The sequence below is a fragment of the Cibotium barometz genome, chromosome 52 (assembly GCF_041138505.1).
Source record: "Cibotium barometz isolate CiBa-2024 chromosome 52, ASM4113850v1, whole genome shotgun sequence".
NCBI lineage: Eukaryota > Viridiplantae > Streptophyta > Polypodiopsida > Cyatheales > Cibotiaceae > Cibotium > Cibotium barometz.
In genome coordinates, this window is record NC_141097.1 from 9,679,588 (window position 1) to 9,703,375 (window position 23,788).

Consider the following 23,788-nt stretch of genomic DNA (forward strand, 5'->3'; position numbering starts at 1 on the left):
CAATTAAGATGGCTCAATGGCATGGAATTCAAGAGAGGTAGGCGAGATGTATGCCTCAAACACACTTTGTTAGGCGAAACTTCAACATCAATGTGACATTGAATGCGCCAACGACAATGATAAAATCATGGGATGGTGATAAGGTCATTATAAGAATAAATATAGAGCACTATGCAGGACCTCATACAGTGAAAATTGGAACTCAAAAGAGAAAAGGCTCACATTGAAATTGAGGGAACAAAATATGAGATACATGGCCCAAACATGTCACACACCATATGAAATTTAAAACATGAGAAGTAGAAAATGTTACATTACAAATAACACATCCGTACATCACCTTGCACACAGAACAAAGTCCTAATACATGTATTCAAATATGCCAAAATAACCGAGTCAAAAGTTTGCTTTTGGCATTCCTGTTTTGACCCCGTCTTTTTAACCTTTTTTACAGTCTTAATAGAGTGTGTACAGTATCAATCATATTCAGGCTCCACCACATATCAGAGCCGTGACCAAAATTCAGTCTACTTTCCAAAATTCTTAAAAGCCATGAAAGGCAGTTCTGCAGTAAGAAATCCAGTGCCTCTTACAATACAAGACTTGGAGCACACCAAAGGTACGCCTAGCATACCCACTGCAGCAGCTGGACCAGTTGCTTGACCATGCTGAGAAAAACCCACACGTTCAGCCTCAATTCCCAGCTGAGTGGAAGGATAAAATCTAAGCCTTTTAAATAATAGCCGGTCCCTTTTGTAAACCAAAGACCTGGACAATTCAAAAATCCCAATAATCGAAAAAACATCTTTATTGTCCACTGTTCATGTTTCGGCTCAGAATCTCTTGCTCCTTCAGATGGCGTTGAAATCTTGCTAGCCGAGCTTGCAGATTCACAATTCCAGCTGCTTTCCTGGAAAGGAGATAGCTGAGTTGGGAAACATAACGATCAATTCGGCTCCCAGGCTGGTCCACCTCTGTGAGAAGCTTCATTTCCTGCAAATAGATGTCTTAGAAATTAATGTTATTTACAGGTTAGCCTCAGCTCTGGATGGTTGAAAACAGGCCCTTCACCTTTTTCTAAGGGTTTTTGGGGCTAGAAAGAAGGTAATTGGGGACTATGTGAGGAGGCTTGGGCAATTACTCGTGTTGACTAAGTTCAATCGTTTGGGTAGAACAGAGCCTAGTGCCAAGACATGTCAACAAATTTGGTGGATGGGTGGGTTTAGGGAAGGAACAAAGAACAGGGAAGAAAGATGAATTCTTTGTTTTCACATCCAAACCAGGGGACAAAATGTGATCCAGATTTTGTGTGCGCGCGTGTGTGGAGAGAGAGAGAGAGAGAGAGAGAGAGAGAGAGAGAGAGAGAGAGCATCATTAAGACACAGAAAAATGCAAAGCAACAATCGTTACCACTCACACCGTCCGACTAGACAAAATGATAGACGCAAGGAAATACCTCCCGAACCAGTTCCATAGTATCCTCCACTTCCAATCTATGGGCTGCAATCAGGTCCTCCTCTTCCTAAAAATTTCAAAAACTCATCATACAAGAGTACAGAAAACGGTAATTCATCTGGTTTCAAACAATGGCTTATTGCATGCATGCACCATCTTATTAAAACCATGAATCATTCTCAAAACTAGAGCAAGTTTCCACACCATGTTTTGATACAAGGAGAGTCTGGACAAACATGGACTTAATACGCAGTCTGTATATACCATGGTTAATCAGCTAGTCCTTCATACCTCAAGAATGGCAGTAATGTGACCATCATATCCATTTTGGGGAATCACCATGTCAGAAGTATCTTTTGACCTTGGCTGAGCACCATTAGAAGCAGTCTCCTCCTTGTACGGCACCCTTCTTTGCACTGTGATGTTTTTCTCACTTTTGAAATCATCATTTGGTACCCCAGACTCATACCTATCAAGCTTCTCATCTTTTACTGCCTTCCAACGAGAGGGAGAAATTCTTTCTTGCTCAATTCTATCCATGGCAGGATCACGTTGGTAATTGAAGCTGTTAGACATGCTGTCTCTGACAAGGGATCGGTCTCTATCATTCAGAAAAGAAGCGGTTTTACCATCTTCCCGACCCGTCAGGACCTGGTGTGGTGACCAATTATCTTGTTCACCAGGCTGAGTCTGCCAATTCATTTGCTCCACAGCTCTTTTACTAGCTTCTACAACCCTGTAGTCCAGATTGTTATCAATTTCTGAAGATGAAGGGGGAACTGTAGCTGAATCCCTCTGGGTTTGCACTCCTGTATTTGGACTAGGATCCCTCTTGGAATTGCTATTCTTGGATAGTCCCTTCACCCTACAAGATAATGATAGGAATCAGGATCAGTAGAATGCTTGAGTAAAACTCTCTCTCCCCCACACACATTGTCATCATTTAGCATTGCATGGATACTTTAACTTACATAACTAGTTTCATACAGTTCTTTCTATTCCACGGTTCAATATTCATCATAGATACCTTTTTGGTCTCATAGACCCTCTGGGTTTTTTGAAGGCATCTCTCTCTCTCTCTCTCTCTCTCTCTCTCTCTCTCCAGCCTCCACATGTCTTCTGAATATTCTTTTCAAGCATCGCCATCTCCAGCAAAAGCGCCCAGTAATGACACTCAGCAATTGCCCTCAATGTGTCCACAGCACAGCAACGCCCACTCTGCTATTCCTCACAAAGCTCAAAGGCAGGGGGCTAAAGCTCCATCAACTCCACAAGCTCAGAGGCAGCAGGGGCTCCACCAGCTTTGTCAGTGCAGCATACTGTACACTGGTCAGCATAGCAGAGAAGCAGCGGCATCCACTTTGCCTGAAGGACAGATCAAGTCATGGTGACTCAGTGCATAGACATGGACAGATGGAAGAGAGAGTAAGAGATGTGATAACACACGACGAGAAAGGGAGAGTTTTGTTGCACAACACAAGAATTATCATGTGCATGCACATGGACATGCTCATTCCACAGCTAATCCCTGAAGGGCAGCAGACAAACAGAGGAATTAGGGCATCAGCAAGGCACAAGAGGACCCCATAAGGTCTCACATGCAAAAGCTTTGGGAGTCTTCTATCAGCCCTAAACACCTTTCAGGAACATCGTGATGCAAAACGCAAGCAGAAGATGGAAAGAAGAGAGAGATAGCTGAGTTTCAGTATATTCAATATAGTACAGAAAGGGTACATTCCTGGCAAGCCATAGAAGGTTGAAACACCGAGTCTATGACTCAATTTCCAAAGGAACTGAATAGCTCTATGAATTCTGGGCTGAGCCCTTTTGTAGGGCCAAGAACACCTCCATCTGTCGACATTAATTCCACAAATGCAGCCGACCAACCCACTAGTCACCTCAGAAAAATTGTCAGCCAGAACCCAATCCGGTGTCCTCCTCTGCCCTGCTTAAGTCCTAAATGCTCTGTTTTTATGCTGCCCTTCAGACCCAAGAATGAACATGTCCATGTGCATGCACATAACAGAAGGCATCCTGTGGATGCAAGAATAAGTCGGCAGGGCACTGGAGGTGCTACCGGGCTGCTCGTCAGCAAGGATAATATTTTAAGTATAGTATTTTTCTGCTGGACGACAGCAATCGGCTAACATATGGAGATGTCCCAAGGCCTATATAAAGGCTCAGCCAGGCATTGTTTGAATCATCTCAGTCCTTTAGGGATTGGATCATAGATTACGTCTTTGAGAGTCCAAGACTACCTTTTCATGGGCATGCCTAGGGCTGCCAAGACGTTTACCTTTTTGTACTATATGAATATACTAAAAATACAGCTCTCTCTCTCTCTCTCTCTTTCTTCTTTGAGTTTTGCATCAGGATGTTCCTATGAAAGGTGTTTAGGGCTGAAAGAAGACACAAAGCTTCTACGCATGTGACAAGAATGATTGCATTATGATAATACTTCCACCATGTACAATACTTTTATAGGCATCAAGCCTCATCTTATGTTCTCTTAATAAGAGGACGTTCACACCTAGAATGTTCACACCACTTGACATGCTATTAGACTCCGAAAATAGCCAACAAACCCCACTTCAGGGTGAAGTAGTGTCGTCTAAGAGAGAATCAGTATGATGATTTGGGCTCTTAGACTAATAAAAAAGAACACAATGATACCGACGCCTAAAACTCTTATGTCAAGCCTCATACAAGAGCTTGACCATACATAATGCCTACATCAGTGTATCTTATAAACAAACCATGTGACTCTAAGTAGGGAAAGTAAGGTAAGGAGCCGAGCCTTTTACAAAAACAAGGCTTACAAAAAAAACATCCAATATTATGATTTTAGGGAACATCTTGGACAGAGAACCCTTGACTCATTCAAAAAAGGACTAGAAAGCCCAGTCATAATCTTCCTCATTAAGAGATAGTTTTGCCATGATAGTGAGGGCTTTTTCTCCATGTGTTGTAGATGCTTCAGCTTCATCTTCATGCTCTTGTACCAACCTTTGATTGCTCTTTGGCCACCTTCTTGAAACACGTGTCTTCTGTATGTCCACACTTTTGCAATAGGTGCACTTGATGGTCCTTCCCTATTTGCCTTTCATCTTAAAGAGGAAAGCTTTCTCTAACTCTAAGTGTTGCTTCATTCAGTTCTCTAAGACGACGGTCTTCATCAATAAGAATTGCTATTGACTCATCATATTCGATCTCATGAGACATCCTTAATACTGGTAGGATCTCACTATATTTTGAAATCCCTCCTATAATGGTGAATAGGACAGTTTTCATATCACCTTCATCAACTTGTGCTTTGGTGGCAGTAAGTTGTCGAATGATAGAGCCTAAGTTGCTCAAATGTTCACCCAAAGTTTGATTTTCATTCATCCTTAAATAAAAAACTTATGCTTAAGGAATACCTTTGAGTTGTTGATTTCGTGCCGAATAAGTTCTCCAACTTTTCCCATCCTCTTGGGCTTTTTTGCATAGTCACATATGACATGAAATGGGGACAGGGAACGGGGACGGAAAAGATTGAGAATGGACATTCCCTGTGACCATAGAGTGACATGGGACAGGAATGGGAATGGGAACGGGAAGATGCTGCCATCCCAACATTCCCGAGTCTAAGAATATATACCTAGATGAATCCAAGAACATGCCCAAATTCACCTTTTAAGAACGTGCATGTTATTTACTCATGGTAGTCAACCCACAAGACTATATAACTATCAACTCCATTATGCATAGTATGGACTAGATACTACGACATCCCCACTAACGTCATCAGTGCCCAATAGTTTGTGTAGAACTCTGTATCAAGATATGCTCTCACACACACACTCCACACACACTCACACAAAAATGCCCATTCCCTTTGACTATGCTTTTTTGTCTAAGTCCACATGGTGGATGAGGTTGCCAACAAGCCCCAAGCCAACCAATGCCATTGCTTGTCATTCTTGTCCTCCTATATTAGGGTTTTCCACTTGGGCTGTTTTGTCTAAGTCCACATGGTGGATGAGGTGGTCGACAAGCCCCAAGCCAATCAATGCCATTGCTTTGTTATTCTTGTCCTCCCATAGTAGGGTTTTCTAGTTATCTACTTCAGGCTTCTTTTCCATTCCCTTGCAATGTTCCATACTCCTCCTCGCATTTAGAGACGTCAGATCTTAGTCTGCCATGTTGGGAAGTTAACCCTCGTAAACTTCTCAATGGACATGTTACTTCTATGTGCCTCCATGCTTTGGCGGAAGGGGTTCCTCAATTATATCAAGTGGTCATATGGTTGTACACAGGTGAGGGACCGAGCTGCTGATGTGACTCATGTCACGTGCTTGAGAGGCAGCACATCAAAAAGCAGGAGGCTGCAGTTTGTCAAAAAACACAGAGATGGCTAATTGCAGGCTGCAGGTGAGGGTAGCAGTGGTGGCAACAGCATCGCAAGTGGCAGCATGGTGTTGAAGGCTTCGACATCATCAGCATCAGCGTTGGCGGCAACAGCAAAACGCAGCTTTAATGATGATGATGGCGGCTGTAGAGCTCTGGGAAGTCCAACAGAAAACGCACCATGGAGGAAAACGCAGAAGTGGTTCAGCCTAGCTCTGATACCATATTAGTGAACCCTTAGGTTTCAGTCATTGATGAAAATGTGAGTAGAAGGAGAGATCAAGTCATGGTGACTTGGTGCATAGACATGGATGGATGGGAGAGAAAGAGAGAGAGAGAGAGAGAGAGAGAGAGAGAGATTAAGCGTCTACTAAAGACCCAATGGGCCTATGAGACCATAGTGATACAATAATGTCCATGGCATAGCTCATCATGGAATGGAAAATAAAACAGAACGAAAACATAAACATAGCTATCTCACTTGGGTGATACAAAACTGTCCATGGAAACTCATCATGGAAATACCAAGAACATAGAAACATGAGGGCAGCATCAGCTCCGAGTAGATGGTATACCACTCTCCAAAATATCAAGCATGGGGCTAAGTATGGCGAGAGGTCTCCCTCAGCTATGTCACATGGAAAGGTAGCTCGATGGTGGTGGAGCATGTCCTGGATCTGGAGCTGATGAGGTGATCGTGGCCGACGGGGGAGCCGGGGGCGTCAAGGCATGCTGGAGTGCGCAGGCTCGATCCGAGGTAACTCCTCTCGGCTGAGGTAGGTCCGACGCAGCTCGTGGAGGGTCCACAAGGCCCACTATATTGGTGTCTTCCACCTCCTCGGTCCAGAAGAAACTGGTGATGGTTGGTTGGCCAGGGAGGGAGCAGGGTGGCTGGGACCGAAGCTCTCTCAAGAAGGTGTCCCTGTGTCTGCGAAGCTCAAGCAAGAAGAGGCCTAGGCAACGCTGGTCTTGGAAGTCAATGATCCTGGAGAGTGGACCAAATCCCTTACGAATTAGACAGTGAAACCTCCCACCGATCTCATGGTATGCTGGGCAACGGCATATGTAATGCTCCTCCGTCTCAACCTCTCTGGATCTCATAGTATACTTGGGAGCGGCATATGTAATGCTGCTCCATCTCAACCTCTGTGTGGCATAATCGTCTTCAAAAGACCCAGAGCACAAGAAAGATTGTATTATGATAATACTTCCACCATGTGCAATGCTTTTATAGGCATCAAACCTCATCTTATGTTCTCTTAATAAGAGGGTGTTCACACCTAGAGTGTTCACACCAATCGACACCATACTAGACTCCGAAAATATCCAACATCAATGGAGGACAAAATATAATACAAAACCTACAGACGTAAGAGCTAAGGTCTTGCATGCCACTTGTCACTCACACTAAGCTAGTGGGAGAATGGTCAAAGCACGTAAAGAACTAATGCTGACTTGGAAGCGGTGGAACATGAAGAGAGAAGTAAGATGAAACGAGTTTTTGGGTATTCTATGGTTTGATGGTAAATTTGAGGAAGTCCTTGTAACTCTTAAACTACTATCACACGCAAAAGCTCTAGGAGTCTTCTTTCAACCCTAAACACCATCTTGGAACATGCTCGATGCAAAACGCATACAGAAGATAGAGAAAAGAGAGAGAGAGCTGAGTATTCAAAATATTCTATAGTACAAAAAGAAAGTACAAATCTTAGCTAGCCCATGGCTGCCCCATCAAAAGGTGGAAACACATAGTCTATATCTAATCTAGTGACCCTACTCCCTAGAGGAGTGAGTGAATCTCAACAATGAGCAATGATCCCTTATATATACCTAGATGAATCCAGGAACATGCCCAAATTCACCTTTTTAGGAACATGCATGTTATATACTCATGGTAGTCAACCCACAAGACTATATAACTATCAACTCCATTATGCATGGTATGGACTAGATACTACGACATCCCCACTAACGTCATCAGTATGCTCACACGCGCTCCACACACACACACACATAAGATGATCCCTTATATAGGCCTTGGAGATCCCCTATGGATTGGCCAACCTACTTGCTATATAAATACTCTCTTTTTGCTGTAGCCGAGAGAAGCATCTTCACTTATTTGCTGGCCAACAGCCACCTAAGTCCTCCACAAGATATTCCCTGTCCACACAAGCAACACCAACTCCAAAATCTCGTTCTAAACATGTTCTTTATCTTTTGCCCTTCAAGGATTAGCCAGCACATCTTACGCAAGACATCCCCCTCTGCTAAACTTGAGGATTCCAACTTCTATTCTTGGATGACTATCATCATCCCATTGTCCATTCCTGGAGTCCCAAACCTATCGTCCTTCCCTTCTTGGCAACCTTTTCACTAAAAACCTTGCTCGGTCTCCAAATCCACTCGAACTTTGATGAAGAACTGTGCATCTATTCCATCCTGTCCCATTTCCTTGATGCCCTGTCCCTGAACACTTCTCCGGTCTTCTTTTCCTGAGTATTGAGTTTGGCATTGTCACTCCACCCCTTGGACGGATCATCCTCCTTTGGAATCGTTGCTTGAAAGCCTTTTAGGGTGTGCCCCAAGTGGCACCCAACACAACAAGACTGACTTTCCCCTTGGGTCTTGTGGAACACCACCAACTAACCTCTTGATAATTTCCTGAGCAGCTCTTGCAAGACACACATGCAACCAACATAGATTTGGTGTTGGCAGCTCATTACCCAACTATAGCTCCATCCCGAGCACTCCCAAGCTATGAGGCTAGAGCAAAGCCGCAACCATGCTCTACACCCCCGACCCAGTGTCCCATAACACTAGAGCACACCCGTCTAGGTGTGGCTAGAGCCATGGTCAAGGCCTCAATTGGGTCTTGATCCCCTACGCAGTGCTCAATAGTACACTTATGAGCCAAAAACTCGCTTATATAGGGCTTGGACTATAAGTAAAGCAAGAAAGCACACTTACTAATAAATATAGCTAGATATAGCTTTTCATATTAAGCCTTGCTAAAGAGTGCCCATCAGTCAATTATTCCCTATGTGCCTCTTCTTAGGCCATCCTAGGTATAAGCCTAGCCTCAAAATATAGCCCAACCACGTTATGACCTTTGGGACATAAAAGAGGGCATATGCCACTCTATCTCAATTCTCGCTCGGAGAGACCGTGTTTCCAAGCACACTTCCAATAGCCCAACCATAGTTGTCAAAACTTGGGAATAAAAGATCACAACCCCGTTCTCATGTATTGCCTAGGAGGAGCCATTGTCAACTCTGTTGAGACATTTACATGCCAAGTTGCTAGCCAATCCTTTCTCGCGCCGTTGACAACAACATTGGAAACTGTTGATTGTCGAGTTGGAAAAGGTTTGCATTTGATTGAGAATGCACAGGTGGAAGCATAAACAAGACGAGAGAGAGTAGAGAGAGCTTGTGTACAAGATCACCTTTTATATTAGCTTGAAGCTTTACAATGGCAATAGGCCAACAAGAGAATGTTGAACTTGTGCAAGGGAATGAATGGATTAGTGAATAATGAGGGAACTCCTTATATAGTCCATGTGAGAGCTAGCCGTCTAGCACAAGACAAATAAACAGGAGAAAAATATATAAAATACCCAATAAATCGTACAACCCCAAAACACTGAGATGCATAAATTCTAACACCCCTATGCAGCTCATAGTGTGCAAGAGTCAGAAGAAGATAAGTCCATGAAGATGCAACCGTGGATCCTCCAGCACCACGAATACTAATACTGGAATCACCTCGGAAAGAGCATCCACCAACTTGTTTCCTCGAAACAAAATGCCACTACGAACAGCAAGAAACTTTGCTTGGCCACGAAATTCCCACACAAGTGTGCAGTGAACTCCAAGAATAGATGATAAGCTGCTAGACACACCGCACCTATAATCCCCAATAGTGGACGGAACACATCACGTCCCAAAAGCCTCGAACAATGAACTCGAAACCGATCTAGTTCATAATCTCTGCTATACAAAAGCTAACCATGTCCTGCCATATGTCTAATGCTTGGAACTCCGAATCATGGTCCTCGTGCACCAGTAATGTGACCTGGCACCGCAAAGATCGAGAAATCACATCATAGTCCAGGGGAAGTTTGGTGAGAATAAGTGCAACCAGCTGAGAAGAGGACAACGCAGCACCCATAGCCAGTAACTGATCATGAATACATAGTAGCAATGAAACGCGTTTCGCATCCCCACTGAAGTACGAAACGTTTCGAAACGTTTCGTTAAATTTGAAACGAGTTTTTTATGCTTATTTTTTTTTAATGTCAAAATTGGGAATTTTTGCCGTTTGAAAACGTACGGCTCAAAATTTGGGCCTTTTTCAGCCTTGCGCACGCGTTTCACAGAGAGAGAGCGCTTACGTGCGAGTTTCACAGAGAGAGAGAGAGAGAGCGTGCGTGCGTGTTTGCTACAGCCTTGCAACTAGCAAGTTTTACCTCTCTCTCTCTCTCTCTCTCTCTCTCTCCTCCAGCTTTCTCTCTCTCTCAAGACTCTCTCTCTCTCTCTCTCTCTCTCTCTCTCTCTCTCTCTCACACACACACACAAACACGCACACACACACACACACATCTCAAATTTCAATTTTCAATTGAGATGTGTGTGTGTGTGTGTGTGTGTGTGTGCGTGTTTGTGTGTGTGTGTGTGTGTGTGAGAGAGAGAGAGAGAGAGGGTCCCTATTGTTGGGTCTCCCCCCGGGGCCCCCCCCCAGGTACCCCTCCCGTTTCATACTTTTGGGTCGGGCAATGAAACGTTTCGAAACGTTTCGAAATGCGTTTCAAAAACCTTTTTTATGAAACTCCTGGCTACTATGCATGAATAGCCTTAGCCTTCATGAGGATTGACTGCATGGAACTGCCTTCATGAGGACTGACTGCATGAAACTGCCTTCAAGAAATAACAAACCCTAGAGCTGCGCTTGCAAGGTAACTACCCTCATCAACGAATCTCATGCAAAGAGATCCTCCAATTTAGACCATACCTGATGAGCATTGGTAAGAGTTTGCACGGCCGGTGAGACCTCCTCTGTGATGGTCTGCACAAGCACAAAATGCACCTTCGAGTCCCAATTCTCACAATCTTGTAATTTCACAACAAATCCATCCTCTTGATCTTGAGTCCACCTCCTAGAGTTTTTGAGAACGCTGAGGCTTCCTTTCAGTGCCCGAAACAATATCTCACAAACCCTTGTGGATGAACCAGATCCGCATCTGAAGCTTCCAATGGACATATATACCTAGATGAATCCAAGAATATGCCCAAATTCACCTTTTAGGAATGTGCCTGTTATATACTCATGGTAGTCAACCAACAAGACTATATAACTATCAACTCCATTATGCACAGTACTAGATACTACGACATCCCCACTAACGTTATCAATGCCCAATAGTGGGTGTAGAACTCTGTATCAAGATATATACTCACACACGCGCACGCACACACGCACACACACACATAAGAGCATATATTCACACACAGGCCTTCGTACTGAGTTTCTATCAAACTTCTAGAGATGCAAGGTAGACTCGGCCATAATGAAGCCTAGCACTAAGGGAAGTAACAAATAGAAAGAATTAGTACAACAAATAAGTAGTTGATAGGACAAATGCACCACCAAAGATAGAAAGAATAAGCACAATATCAACTGGCCACAACTCGTACGAAAAATTCACAATGTGAAATCTGCATGTCCGCTAATACAATTGAATTATACACCTAGATGAATCCAAGAACATGCCCAAATTCACCTTTTAGGAACACGCATACTCATGTTAGTCAACCCACAAGACTATATATATATATCAACTCCATTATGCATAGTATGGACTAGATACTACGACTTGTCTCTGGAGGAGAAAACGCAGCCAAGAACTGGCTGGCAGCAAGGGAAAGACTGACTGGACAAGAAAACGCAGCAGTGTATGAAAACGCAGCCACTGTTTAGGACTGAACTGCAGCCAGGAGGAGGTAGGGCAGAAAACACAAGGCACAGATGAGAAGGCGGGCAGATTTGCAAAAGATGGAGCAGCCTGAACCTCAGCGAATGATACTATGATTGAGAATGTATAGGCGGAAGCATAAACAAGATGAGAGAGAGTAGAGTGTGGACAAGATCACCTTTTATATTAGCTTGAAGCTTTACAATGGCAATAGGCCAGCAAGAGAATGTTGAACTTGGGCAAGGGAATGGATGGATTAGTGAATAATGGGGAAACTCCTTATATAGTCCATGTGAGAGCTGGCCGACTGCCTCTAGGGCTGGCCGACTGGCACATGACAAATAAATAGGAGAGAAATATATAAAATACCCAATAAATGGTACAACCCCAAAACACCGAGATGCATAAATTCTAACAGCATTGTGCCACCATCACATTAACAACCCCTTAGAGAAACTTTCTTCCTAGTTATCAACAAAAGATAATGTGTGCCACCGTCAAGCACAATTATACTATTGCCATTCCAATGCACATACTACCAAAATATTCCTCCTCCTACAACTCTACACATTCATTGACTCAATCCATGTGCATGCCTAGCAATTAACCATATGACATGGCATGATTACATGGCCTTGGCATCCGTTTTGCTTTTCATTTTGTAGCTTCCAAAACGTTTTGAAGGTTGTCGTTTTCATTCCATTGAGGTATTTTGCCAACTATGAGCCTGACACTAAGAGACGGTTTTAATACAATAGTCACAATTGTAGCGATGTCATTCCATTGAGGTATTTTGACAACTATGAGCCCGATATTAGAGAGAGATTTTTAATACAACAGTCACACTTGTAGCAATGCATGGGGTCGCCCTTTTGAAACCAAACCTTGGGAAGGATAACTAGAGAAGGATGAGACATGTATATATATACCTAGATGAATCCAGGAACATACCCAAATTCACCTTATAAGATAGTGCAATTTATAACCTCATGGTAGTCATCCACAAGAAAATAAACCATGAACTCCATCATGCATGGTATAGACTAGATGCTACGACATCCCCACTAACGTCATCAATGCCCAATAGTGGGTGTAGAAGCTAGTATTAATATATGCTCCCACACACACACACACACACACACTCCACACACGCACGCACACATAAGAGCATACATTTATACAAAGGTCTGTGTACTGAGTTTCTATCAGAGCTCCGGAGATACAGGGCAGATTCAGCCATAATGAAGCCTAGCACTAAGGATCATAACAAATAGAAAGAATTATTACAACAAAAAGGTAGTTGCTAGGACATATACACCACTAAAGATAGAAAGAATTAACACAATATCAACTGACTGCAACTTGGAAAAAAACTTCACAATGTGAAATTTACAACGACAGATGGACAAAGAGAAGGATTGAGAGACGGCAAGTGATTTGGAGTAAGACATTGATGTCTCATTCCATCATTCTTGCAGAGTTTGGAGTAGCACCCTAGTTGTTGATGCACTTTTCCAAAAGGTGATATATCTGTGTTGCATCAAAACTATGAACAAGCATCGACTACATATGTTTGCACTGAAGTTGTCCACTTGACTAGCACAAGAAGGGCATGACAAGGTGTGGTATGCCAAGACTACACTATGGTTCCTTTCACATAGGCTCCACATGAACCGCGTGCCGTTATTCCACTACAAACTAAATGCGCCACCGTTACCCTTTATTGGGCACGATATTAATCAACTCATTTACTCAAAACTTCTTTCACTACCAATTCATACCACATGGCTTGTAAAAGGTCCCAAGCATGTCTAACCAAGATCTCCTAAATACGATCCAAAACAAGATTAGAGAAAATCAAATAAAAGGAGAGCAAGCAAGCTCACCACCCAACCGTAGGATCAATATTTCGATCCACCCCCAAGCCACGGGCTACGGCTCCACTCTATGAATACATGCCAATCAACACTAGTGTCCCATACCACCAGTGCCTCCCCACCACAGGGGCCCTCAGCAAGACTTCTGTGATCTAATTTGCCATATCCATGGCAAGAGTAGAAACTCAAATCCAAGCACAGACCCATCAAAAGTACTCAAGACTAACCACATGATAATATCCCAAGGCATCACTCGTGTAGTGATAACTACACGCTATAAATAGCTAAACCATACAAATAACCAATAGCCTAATTTTATTAATTATGGACCTTAGTCCTCTACCTCTCTACCTCTACCTACTATCTCCTAATCCCAAGGTCCCCTTACCCTATTGGAATAGGTCTGCTAATCCAAGGATTAGCTCTAGGTACATAACATACTTCCCCTTCTCAAATGTTTCCATATGTTGTAAACTAGCAACTGCCTCCCAAGTCGAATCCTCCTCTGCCCTATCTTTCCACTTAATTTTATACTCACGGATCAACTTATTTCTAAGTTTCCTTTCCCTAAAAACAATCACCGTTTCCAATTCATGTGAAACATAAAACAAAAACACATTCCAAAGCACTCCCCCACATTCCGAAACGTTCCCTCTAGTAACAGACCCAAAACCCCTTTTTAAAGAAGGACACAATGTTTTTAAAAATGCATTTTTTCTCTATTTTTTCCACTCAACTATGCATACATAACACAAATTTTCAAAGTTCTAGCCTATCCTACTTAAAATTCATCATTTAAAATGACATTTTTCAGAATTCCATTAGTTTTGTTTACAGACGTGGCATTCCCCTGTTCACGTTCTTGTTTCGGGGATTCAAAACGTTCCCGTCTCCCCATTCCCATTTCCTGGTAACTATGAGAACAAGTCCTCAACCTCAACAAGCTCCTGCGGAGTACAATGCTGGTCTATTGACATGAAAGACTGAATGAATGAACTTTCATATTCTGAGACAATTCTAGCTTATCGGCTACCTCTCTGATCTTTTCAAGAATCCGAAAAGATACACAATACCTAGGGGACAACTTCCCAACCTTTCCCATCCGTAATGTCTCTAAACTCTAAACTTTTGGGTGTTCGTGAATACACCAACATTTCCTTGGATAGCTACCTCGACGAACGTTGTCTACCAACATAAAATCGAGCTCTATCTTGAGCACTTCTGATAGAATCTCTAGCTTTGGCTAGCATCTAATGCATATTTGCCAAGAAATCCCTCCTTGCACCATTTTGAATACCTTGAACTCCCATAGCTACCAGAGATATAGGTTGGTATCCATACATCGACATAAACGGGCTGTAAGCAGTGATCGCATGCTAAGCACTATTATGTGTAAACTCAATCATCGGGATGTATCTCTCCTAGTCTAATGGTCTCTTGGAGATATATGCACGAAGCATATCCTCCAAAACCTAATTCACCCTCTCTATCTACCCGCCGGACTGAGGATGATCAAAGAAACTCAATCTAAGCTTGGCCTCCAATTTCTGAAAGACTAGCTGCCAGAAGTGTCCAGTAAAGCATATATCCTAAAAAACCCTGTTTTCCTTGTGGGTAAAAATCTTGCCATCTTTGTCAATCTGCCAACCACCACCCAAATGACATCATGCCGTCTGCGAGTGCACAGTAAACCAGTGATAAAATCCATGGAAATACTTCCACCTGAAAAGCTGCTCGACAAACTCTTGTGCCAATTCAGGAGCTGTTTCTAAAAATTGAGAAGGGTACCTAGGCACTATAAGCAATGGTAGATGACTATGGCTACAATAAAAACAAGCAGCCTCTGCCTCAGGCAGGCTGCTCAACCAGCATCCAAAGTATGGACCAGATCGAAGTTCACACCTCAGATGACAGAGGGTGGCCACGAAAAAGACCACCACACCACAAATGCTGGTCATGACGCCTGGAAGACAGTCCCATCCACAATGGGTTGGGCTAATCTGAGATACCATAGATGGGGCCGATCCTCTCCTATGTCTCTTCCATCAAGTAGGTGAGTGGCAAAGAACAGTTACTGCTAAAACCTATGGACAGATCTTCAGAGGAGGCTTACCTGTCAGCATATCTCAGCGTGTTCAGTGTGTGTTCACAGGATCCGGTATTCGGAGAGATGCAAGAAATCATGACTGTGCGAGAGTCACCAACAAATGAGTCCCGTAAAACTTCTGTTAACTTACTTCCTCTAAAAGGAATGTGACCTTGCTCGTGATCAAGTGCCCTAATGCATTCCTTGAGGGCAAGTAAGCTTTTGTTGATTTCTGCACCTTCAATTCTGCAGTCCACACGAACTGATAGTGAGAACACAAATGACCATAGCCTACAAAAACATCATAAGGTGAACTGAGAAGATATTGCAAAACCTGGTTTGGCGATCATTGTCAGTTGTATCAGCACCACGTTCACTTCCAGCAAGATCAATAAAAGAAAACTTGCCTACAAGCTTCCCTCCCCTCTCCTCCTTCTTGTTGGAGTGCTTCTTGATGACCAACTGAAGGATTGCGTGAGACCTTGAAGACTCTTCATTGGCTCCGGTTGTCCCCGTACTCCTTGATGCATTACCTTTCTCAATGTAATCTTTCACAAGCTCTACATTTGACACTGGAAATTCTTTCAAGCCTACTATGCAGACTTGTTGGCGACCATCCTCACGCATGCAGAGTTTCCTGCAAAACCATAGCAACATTGACAACCCTTCCAACAAACCCAACACCCTTCTGAGCCAATCAAAAACTACTTCAGCATCTTGAGTATCATGTACAAACCTCCTATCAGTCAGAAGATCGTATAGCTTCCCGCCGTAAATCTCAAAGAAACTAAGCCATAATTGGAGCCCCTGATTCTTGTAAGCTGGCCGCTGCATTAAATCAAGGATGTCTTGACAAGCTCTGAGAGGTAGAGGCTGCATGGTGAAGGTCTTTCCACTCCCTGATATAAGAAATCAGAGAACAAAACCAGGTTTCAAACCCACCTTTTCATGAAGTGTCCAAGGAGTTTTGTTAAAAATTTAACTTCCCAAAGTGACACATCAGCAAGGGAGCTGCAAGCTGGGAAGAATAAAGGAGAAGAAGAGAGAGGGTTAAGAAAGGAATTTTGGAGGAAATGAAATAAGGGAGGGGGTGCAGAGCGGCAATGCCAGGTGTTGACAGGGAAATAGCTGAAACAGCAGAACATGCCATTCCCTCCAAAACAAATGTTGAAGCTTGGAGACCCCAAATTCAAGTTTCCTGTAACCATTAAGGAAACGCGACACCTTAAAAGTGATGTGATGCCACACCTGTTTGGCCATAAGCAAAGCAGGTCGCCTTTGTGCGCTGGAAGATGGTGGGAATAATTGGTTGAACAGTTACTCGATAGACCTATACACCATAAAGAGCATATTAAGGTTCTGACGTGATGGTGCAATGATAGATATTCATGAGCACAAGTCGGAATCACAAGCAGATCAAAAAATTTGGAACAGGAAAAGCTTCACTTTTCAGAGGTTAGACCCTGCACAAATACACCATGGTTGCATCAAAATGTGTTTCATACCAACTAAAACCATATGAAACTTGTACAAAATGTTCCATTGTTTATTTCCTCCACATAATTTTAATGTCAAATTAGGCCCAAAACTTGAGTTTCACTTAAACACAATTCAGAACTATCGTTTTCAGTCTCAACTCTTGATTTTAAGTTGTAGATCAGCATTTGGATTGCCAACTTTGGCTGGTTATCCTATTATAGACAAATAATGGGCATAGACATAGTCAATGATAAATGTTATGGCTTGTTTTATCTTTTTCAAAGTGATTCAATGTAGAAAGAAAATTATTTTTGTATGTACTTAGGATCTTGGTGACCTTCACCCTCCGTCTTAGTACAAAATTGTTACAAAAACTTTTATACAGGCTTGAAACTTGTTTGAGAAGCGTTCTATTAAATCTGTTTCTGAAACTCCTGCCACCCACGCAGTTCAAAGTGTGTGAGAAAACTTACCTCATCATTAGAGACCTGATCATCCAAGACAGCATCAAAGACAAAGTCATGCTTCTCCACATAAGCTGTAAGGTCCACCTGCAATGTAAGACCAATTATATCAGTGCATTTTTTTTTTACGAGAATCTAAACTTAGCCTCCTCAAACTTCCCTTTCATTGCTAAAGGTGGTGCTTGATCTAGCTTTTCTTCCCTTTGACTATCTATGTATACATGCACATGCATACATACATGTATATGATATACATATATGTACTGTATGTTCATGCATATGTTGCATTACATCATGTGAATACATACCATACGCTCACACACACACACACACACAAAGCTCCAGCTATTAGACACCGCAGTTGTGCAGGTTTATACCGCAGCCCTCTCTTACGTCTCTTAAGTATTGGCTTCGCCAAAGGACACATCAATTATTTCTAAACCTGCCCTTTCTTCCATCAAAACTCCAAAGGAGGTTCACTGAAGGAAAAAGCCAATAAAACCAGTTTGACAAGGCATTAACTTTCACATGATTACCTCCAAGTCTAGATTAGCAACGCTGGTGCCATTTGTTTAGCAAGTCATAAAAGAGTATTTTTATGCAAGTGCCAAAAACACACACTGTGCTGTGAATTGGCAGGTTACCAACCACTCCTACGATTAAAAGTGATGCCCCATTAAGGTAAGCCTGCATAGCTAAAAGGTAACCTTGCAGCTAGGGTGTTCAAGGCAACTTTGCAATCTGTTGTAAAAAGCAGCAGGATTTTGATTCATGAAACACTTAATCATTACTGGACCCGTGGCCCTTATGCATCAACTTCATAACAGTCCGTAAATCATCTCTACATTTTGTGTCATTTGCAATATTCAATCTGGCAGCACGTTTTCAATATCATTTTACACATGTATAGATTTTCATACCACCACTTCCAACCCTAGCCCATAGGCTTCAAGTAACTCCGACCTGTAGTTCTAGCCCAGTCAGCCTTACTATGCACCAAAAATATCACCTTCAGCTTGGGCTCATGAACAGAAAGGGAGCATCCATTGGCATCAATTGTGACGATGTCCTCTTCTTTGCGAGCAACCTCTTTTTTGTTAAGAGGCCGTTTCCGAACCTGCGAAGCAATGAATGGTTGATTTAGCCACAGCTGCGTAGACATCTAATGCCAGAAAAAGGACTGTATTCTGCCAGATCTTAACCTTATACTAGTTAGTAATCAAATGACTATTGTAAGAAACCCTGACCATCAGGCACAGCTAATGATACACATCAGCAGATGATGACCCAATGCGTACCACAACTTTGATCCTTGCAAGGCCTGTCACACTGTCTTTACCAGGAACATCCTTTTCGAAAAAGGATGCTCTCATTGGGCTACTCTCATTGTGAGATCTTTGCTTGCTACTTGGTGGCTTGTTAGTGGACCAAAGAACTTCAGCTTCATTTTCGTATCCTCTTTCTGTTACTGCAACAAAAGGAGACACCTCAAAGGGTTCATGTACAGCATCCTGCCATGGAAAGATTAGAGAGTTAATGACCCATACAGCAGTTCAATTAAAACTGATTTAGAAGTGACTGACATACAGTTCACCCATGTAGGAGGCCCACAAAGCAAAAGAAACGACAAAACAATGCCAATAGTCTGGCCTTTTGATGAGTAGCAGGCAAGCATTGCCTGAAAAACTGTGCCCAGTACACCTTTCCTTCCTATAATACACACAGCCACATTCCATGGCCAACTCTGGCAAATAAAATGCATGCAGTTCCGCAGGATAGGCTACAAGGCCACTGCAGGCTTGTAGTCGGAATGACACTAAAAAACAACTTAATGCCTAGTGAGAACTCACCTCTGACAGAAGTTCAATGTCGTCAATTGAATGCAAGTCCAGAATTCCAGCCCCGATCTCTCCACGCAGCTCTGGTGATGACAGCCCATCCATGCCATTCCTCCGTCCAGATCCATAGCCAGGAGGTGTAAATGGTTCACCAGCAGGTTCTACCCCTCCACTCATTGATTTTATCAGCCTGAACAACTTCTGTCTGTCCTCCAAACTTTGCACACCATGCCTTGCATAATCCTAGAGCAATCGAACAGCCAGCATTGTTGTGGTCAAGACTTATACAAGGACCATAGCTGTTTACATGGAGTACCCACTCAGAACACATTCTGTCTTTGGCAATGTGTGCAGACAGAAAGTATCTGCAAACTAGTGATCAAAGAAACACAACCCTGCAACATTCTACCTATGTATGCTAAAGCCAAAACTCCACCATAAACTAGCATTTGCACATAAACACTAGGAAAAGACCCTCAAAATGATATGCCATGTCGAACGTCAATGCAAAAATCAAAAAGCTTTTGATCCGGACGCAGATCATACCCTACATTGTAAGAAAATTAGGATTAACAGAGGACAAGAGAAATTACCTGCATCAGCAGATTTGGAAGAAGGCGAGGATCCACAGAAGGGGAGGCCGTCGGAGACGCCAAATGCTGCAGGCCTGCGGATTGCAACCACCTGGCCATGGCAGCATCAGCCGCATCGCCTGTGTGCGAGCCCGGAAACAAGCTCCCATGGTGATCATAGTGCGACGCAGTGCTAGGCTGCTGAACTTGCCCACCCATGGCCTAAAGGACCTTAAAAACTTTAAAAATAGGCAGAGAAACCCTACAAATTGTCAGCGAATAGGACGTGGCGCTGTCCGATAAGAGGCCCTAAGAAGTGGAGCATTTGGCTTAGAAACCCTAGATGATGAAAATGGCATCAAAAAAAACTAGCAGATCGATGTGACATTGAAAACCCAAGAAGCATCAGAAACAGGGGATAGATATGACTCTGAAACCCTGGAAAGTGATGGCAGATGGTTGGCTTGCAAACCCTAGCGGTGGCATTTGGATGAGAAGCCCTAATAGATGGTGATCTGAGACTGCAACAGGGTAATGGCTTGTGGGCAGGTTGAGCAGCGTCTGCGTGTAAGGGACAAATGGAAGATCTGTGATCAGGATGCGATGGAGGGGAAAGCAAAAAAAGGAAAAGGGGGAGGACAGCCGATGTACCGAGTGCAGAGAGGAAGTTGTAAAATAACGAGAAAAAACGGGCCCAAAACCAAAAAAGAAAAAGCTGCTGCAAAATGTAATGGAAAGGGGTGTGGGTGTGGGTGTGGGTGAGTGTGTGTGTGTGTGTGTGTGTGTGTGTGTGTGTCTCTCTCTCTCTCTCTCGATGGAGAAATCCTGTGGGGAGGAAGAAGAGAGAGCTCTTCTTCGTGGGTCAATGGAACGCGAGGAGAATCTCAATTGCTGAACTGTCAACTGCCCATTTGGCTCTGCACTCCCTCTGCAACTGCGGCCAAAACCCAAAAAAGAAAGCAGACACAGGAGCAGGCAAGGAGTGGGAGAGACTTCTGCACACACATGCGATAGTGATGATAATGATGCGGAATGCCAAAAGGTGAGAAAGCTGATGCGAGGAGAAAATAAAGAGCGCGCGCGCGCGTGCGCGCGTGTGTGAGAGAGAGAGAGTGTGCGTGTGTGTTTTTTTCTTGTGTGAGAGATAGAGAGTGTGCGTGTGTGTGTGTTTTTTTCTTGTGTGGTATGACTCCTAGCAACATTACCACACACACAATGCATGGTAAAAAAAAAGACATGACACCACCTTACATAAAATTTAGACATTCATGTAGGCCTAGTGTAGATGAAGATGGTGATGGTGCACTTGTTATGAAGGCGCATCTGCAGACAAGAATGTGATGCCTTCATTTTTTTCAATGAGCTCATCAACATTTACCTGCAAATGATTTATATATTTTCGAGCTTTTCTGGTTCTATGGCTTACAAAGAGTAATGTAGTGCTTTAAAAGAAAAGAAATGGTTTGAGATTGACCTTTCATCAACATTAGTTATGGTGGCTAGGTCTACAACATAGGTGGACGTCCAACAAACCCTTCTCGATCGAATAATCAGAAGTAGGATATAGGGGCCCATTTTGAAAATGTTTGTTTTCACTCTAGGGCTTAACCTGCATAATTTTTGCAGTGTAGGGCTTAACAATCTTAATTTACTTGATAATGATGCTTGCAAACACAATGAAAACTTCTAGCTAACATAGTGGCAATCAAAGGACAACAAAGCAAGCACCATCTTTAGAAAGTGAAATAACGCATGAGCAAAATTTGTCCTTAAATGGACTTGTTTGGGAAAGACATGATGTTAAATTTTGCTAAAAGAAAGGAATGAAACATGGGGTGCCACTTAAGTAGCCCCTCTACCTTAAGCAATTTTGAAGCTTCTAAACATGAAGTTTGGTGTTGAAATGCCCCTTTCCTATTGAAAGTACATTTATACCCACCCTATCTACCTTTTTAGCTTAGCCCTCTTTATTGAAAAAGCAATGTTTAAATAGATATAAGAACAACTCATAAATATTTTCAAAATGCCTTTGATAGTGCCAAATATTTTTACAAACTAATACATTTTGACAATGATAATAAACTTCTTGAGTTCTCATTTCTTAAGAAATAAAACACAAGGGGGAGACAAGGGAGACTTAAGTAAACAAAGAGAGAATAGTGGAAATTGTACTCCATGATGGAGCTCCAACCTCTTGACCACCCCCCAGCTTTCTCACTTGGACTCTAACTCTCACTCACATAGAGATTTGATTGAATTACAATATGAGAACTCGAAAAAATTAGTAATCATATCCTTAATCCATAAGTAAGAGTCCCAAACCCTAATCCTAACATTCTACATCAAGGAAACCCGAAATCTACATAATTTTCTTCTTTTTGTATCACCCACCTCGAAAAGTGTGCACGTTGCTAATAATAGCCAAGCGCCCATGCAAGAGTGTCACCACCACAACTTTGGAGAGGTTAAAGTAGGCTCACATAAAATGTGAATGTGTGCTTTGGTTCTTTTTCCAATAGGAAAATGGCCCAATTTAGGAGGATGTAGCTTAGTAAGGGACTCGGAAAATTCCTCAAGTTTTGTTGCCCTCTTAAATTTGCACGTTAATGTTCTTAATGGCTTTATGACAAAATCCTTCATCTTCAACCCCAAAACTTACTTTCAAAATTGCAACACAAGTTGTGTGTGTATTGAAATGGTAAGAAGAATCTAGAAAAAGGTAGATTCCAATCTAATTGGTTGCTTGAAGGGATTTAGGAGTTTATTTAGAGATTCTAGGTATAGAAGTAAGGCGAGAGAATTTAAAGGATTTGAGAGAGAATCATGGAGTAAATTATGGATCTAAAGATGGCTATCTTGAAGCTATAAAATCATGTTTTGAAGGCTCATTTAATGTTAAAAATTTCTAATTTATTAGAGACTTGTTATGTTTATCATTGTGCCCCTATAATTGCAATTGAAGGGCTATTAGTTTTCTTCATTGTTCATGGATTACTTGCTTAATTTATGATCCTTCCTATCGCTAAAATCTATCTTAGTAGGGACTTGGTATAAGAGCTCCGATAGAGTGTTGCCTAATTACTTGCTTGATTATGATCCTTCTTAGCTCTAAAATCTATCTTGGTAGGGTCTTGGTATGAGAGCTCCAATAAAGTGTTGCTAGAGCTTGCATCATGGACTTCAACATTGGTTGTATAGCCTTCTGTTAATGACAGTAGAATCAACAACAAACATGTGGTGAACTTTCTTCTCCCTTATTTTGGCACTGTCACCAACAACGAGTTATTCTCTTCATGTGGTAGTTAGTGGTGGTTTTGCACTATTTAAAGCAATACGAGTGTTGATTTCTACATGCGGTAGATAGTGTTGGCATTTGAGTATTTTGAGTGTAGATTAAAAAAAGTGTTAAACGAGCTTAAAAGGCTTCTTTCACACTATGACATTAGAAGAGGATATTCACATACGTAATAGGCTCGTTGTTCCCACAAAGTGACAAAATCATGCATCGACATCTTAACATGGATAATGGTGTTATCATCATTTAGATATTCATCAACCTTGAGTTCACCATAGGTCCTATTAGATGGGAGTGTAGAGCTTCCATACAAATATTGCTTTAAATAGTGCAAAGACCACCACTCACTACCGCATGGA

At 42.4% G+C, this 23,788-nt stretch overlaps 1 protein-coding gene across 1 annotated transcript; it reads right to left on the minus strand.

Moving 5' to 3' along the window:
- Positions 1-279: 279 nt before the first annotated feature.
- On the minus strand, positions 280-21,356 carry LOC147608771 (kinesin-like protein KIN-13A). The gene is made up of 12 exons (XM_086788811.1): positions 20,156-21,356; positions 19,575-19,805; positions 19,023-19,235; positions 18,734-18,841; positions 17,734-17,811; positions 17,030-17,111; positions 16,518-16,680; positions 16,116-16,418; positions 15,809-16,027; positions 1,747-2,320; positions 1,457-1,522; positions 280-993 (listed from the first exon to the last, which is right to left on the minus strand). The coding sequence occupies exons 1-12, from the start codon at positions 20,351-20,353 to the stop codon at positions 808-810; spliced, it is 2,421 nt and encodes an 806-aa protein (XP_086644937.1). The 5' UTR covers positions 20,354-21,356; the 3' UTR covers positions 280-807.
- Positions 21,357-23,788: the final 2,432 nt, after the last annotated feature.

What these genes read in the sequence shown, in the direction of transcription:
- LOC147608771 (XM_086788811.1), bottom strand. Translation starts at nt 20,353, where the DNA reads ATGGGTGGGCAAGTTCAGCAGCCTAGCACTGCGTCGCACTATGATCAC. An exon ending in TTGCAAGGATCAAAGTTGTG is followed by an intron (nt 18,842 to 19,022) that starts GTACGCATTGGG and finishes ATTGCTTCGCAG; the next exon opens with GTTCGGAAACGGCCTCTTAA. An exon ending in GACAATGATCGCCAAACCAG is followed by an intron (nt 16,028 to 16,115) that starts GTTTTGCAATAT and finishes TGTGGACTGCAG; the next exon opens with AATTGAAGGTGCAGAAATCA.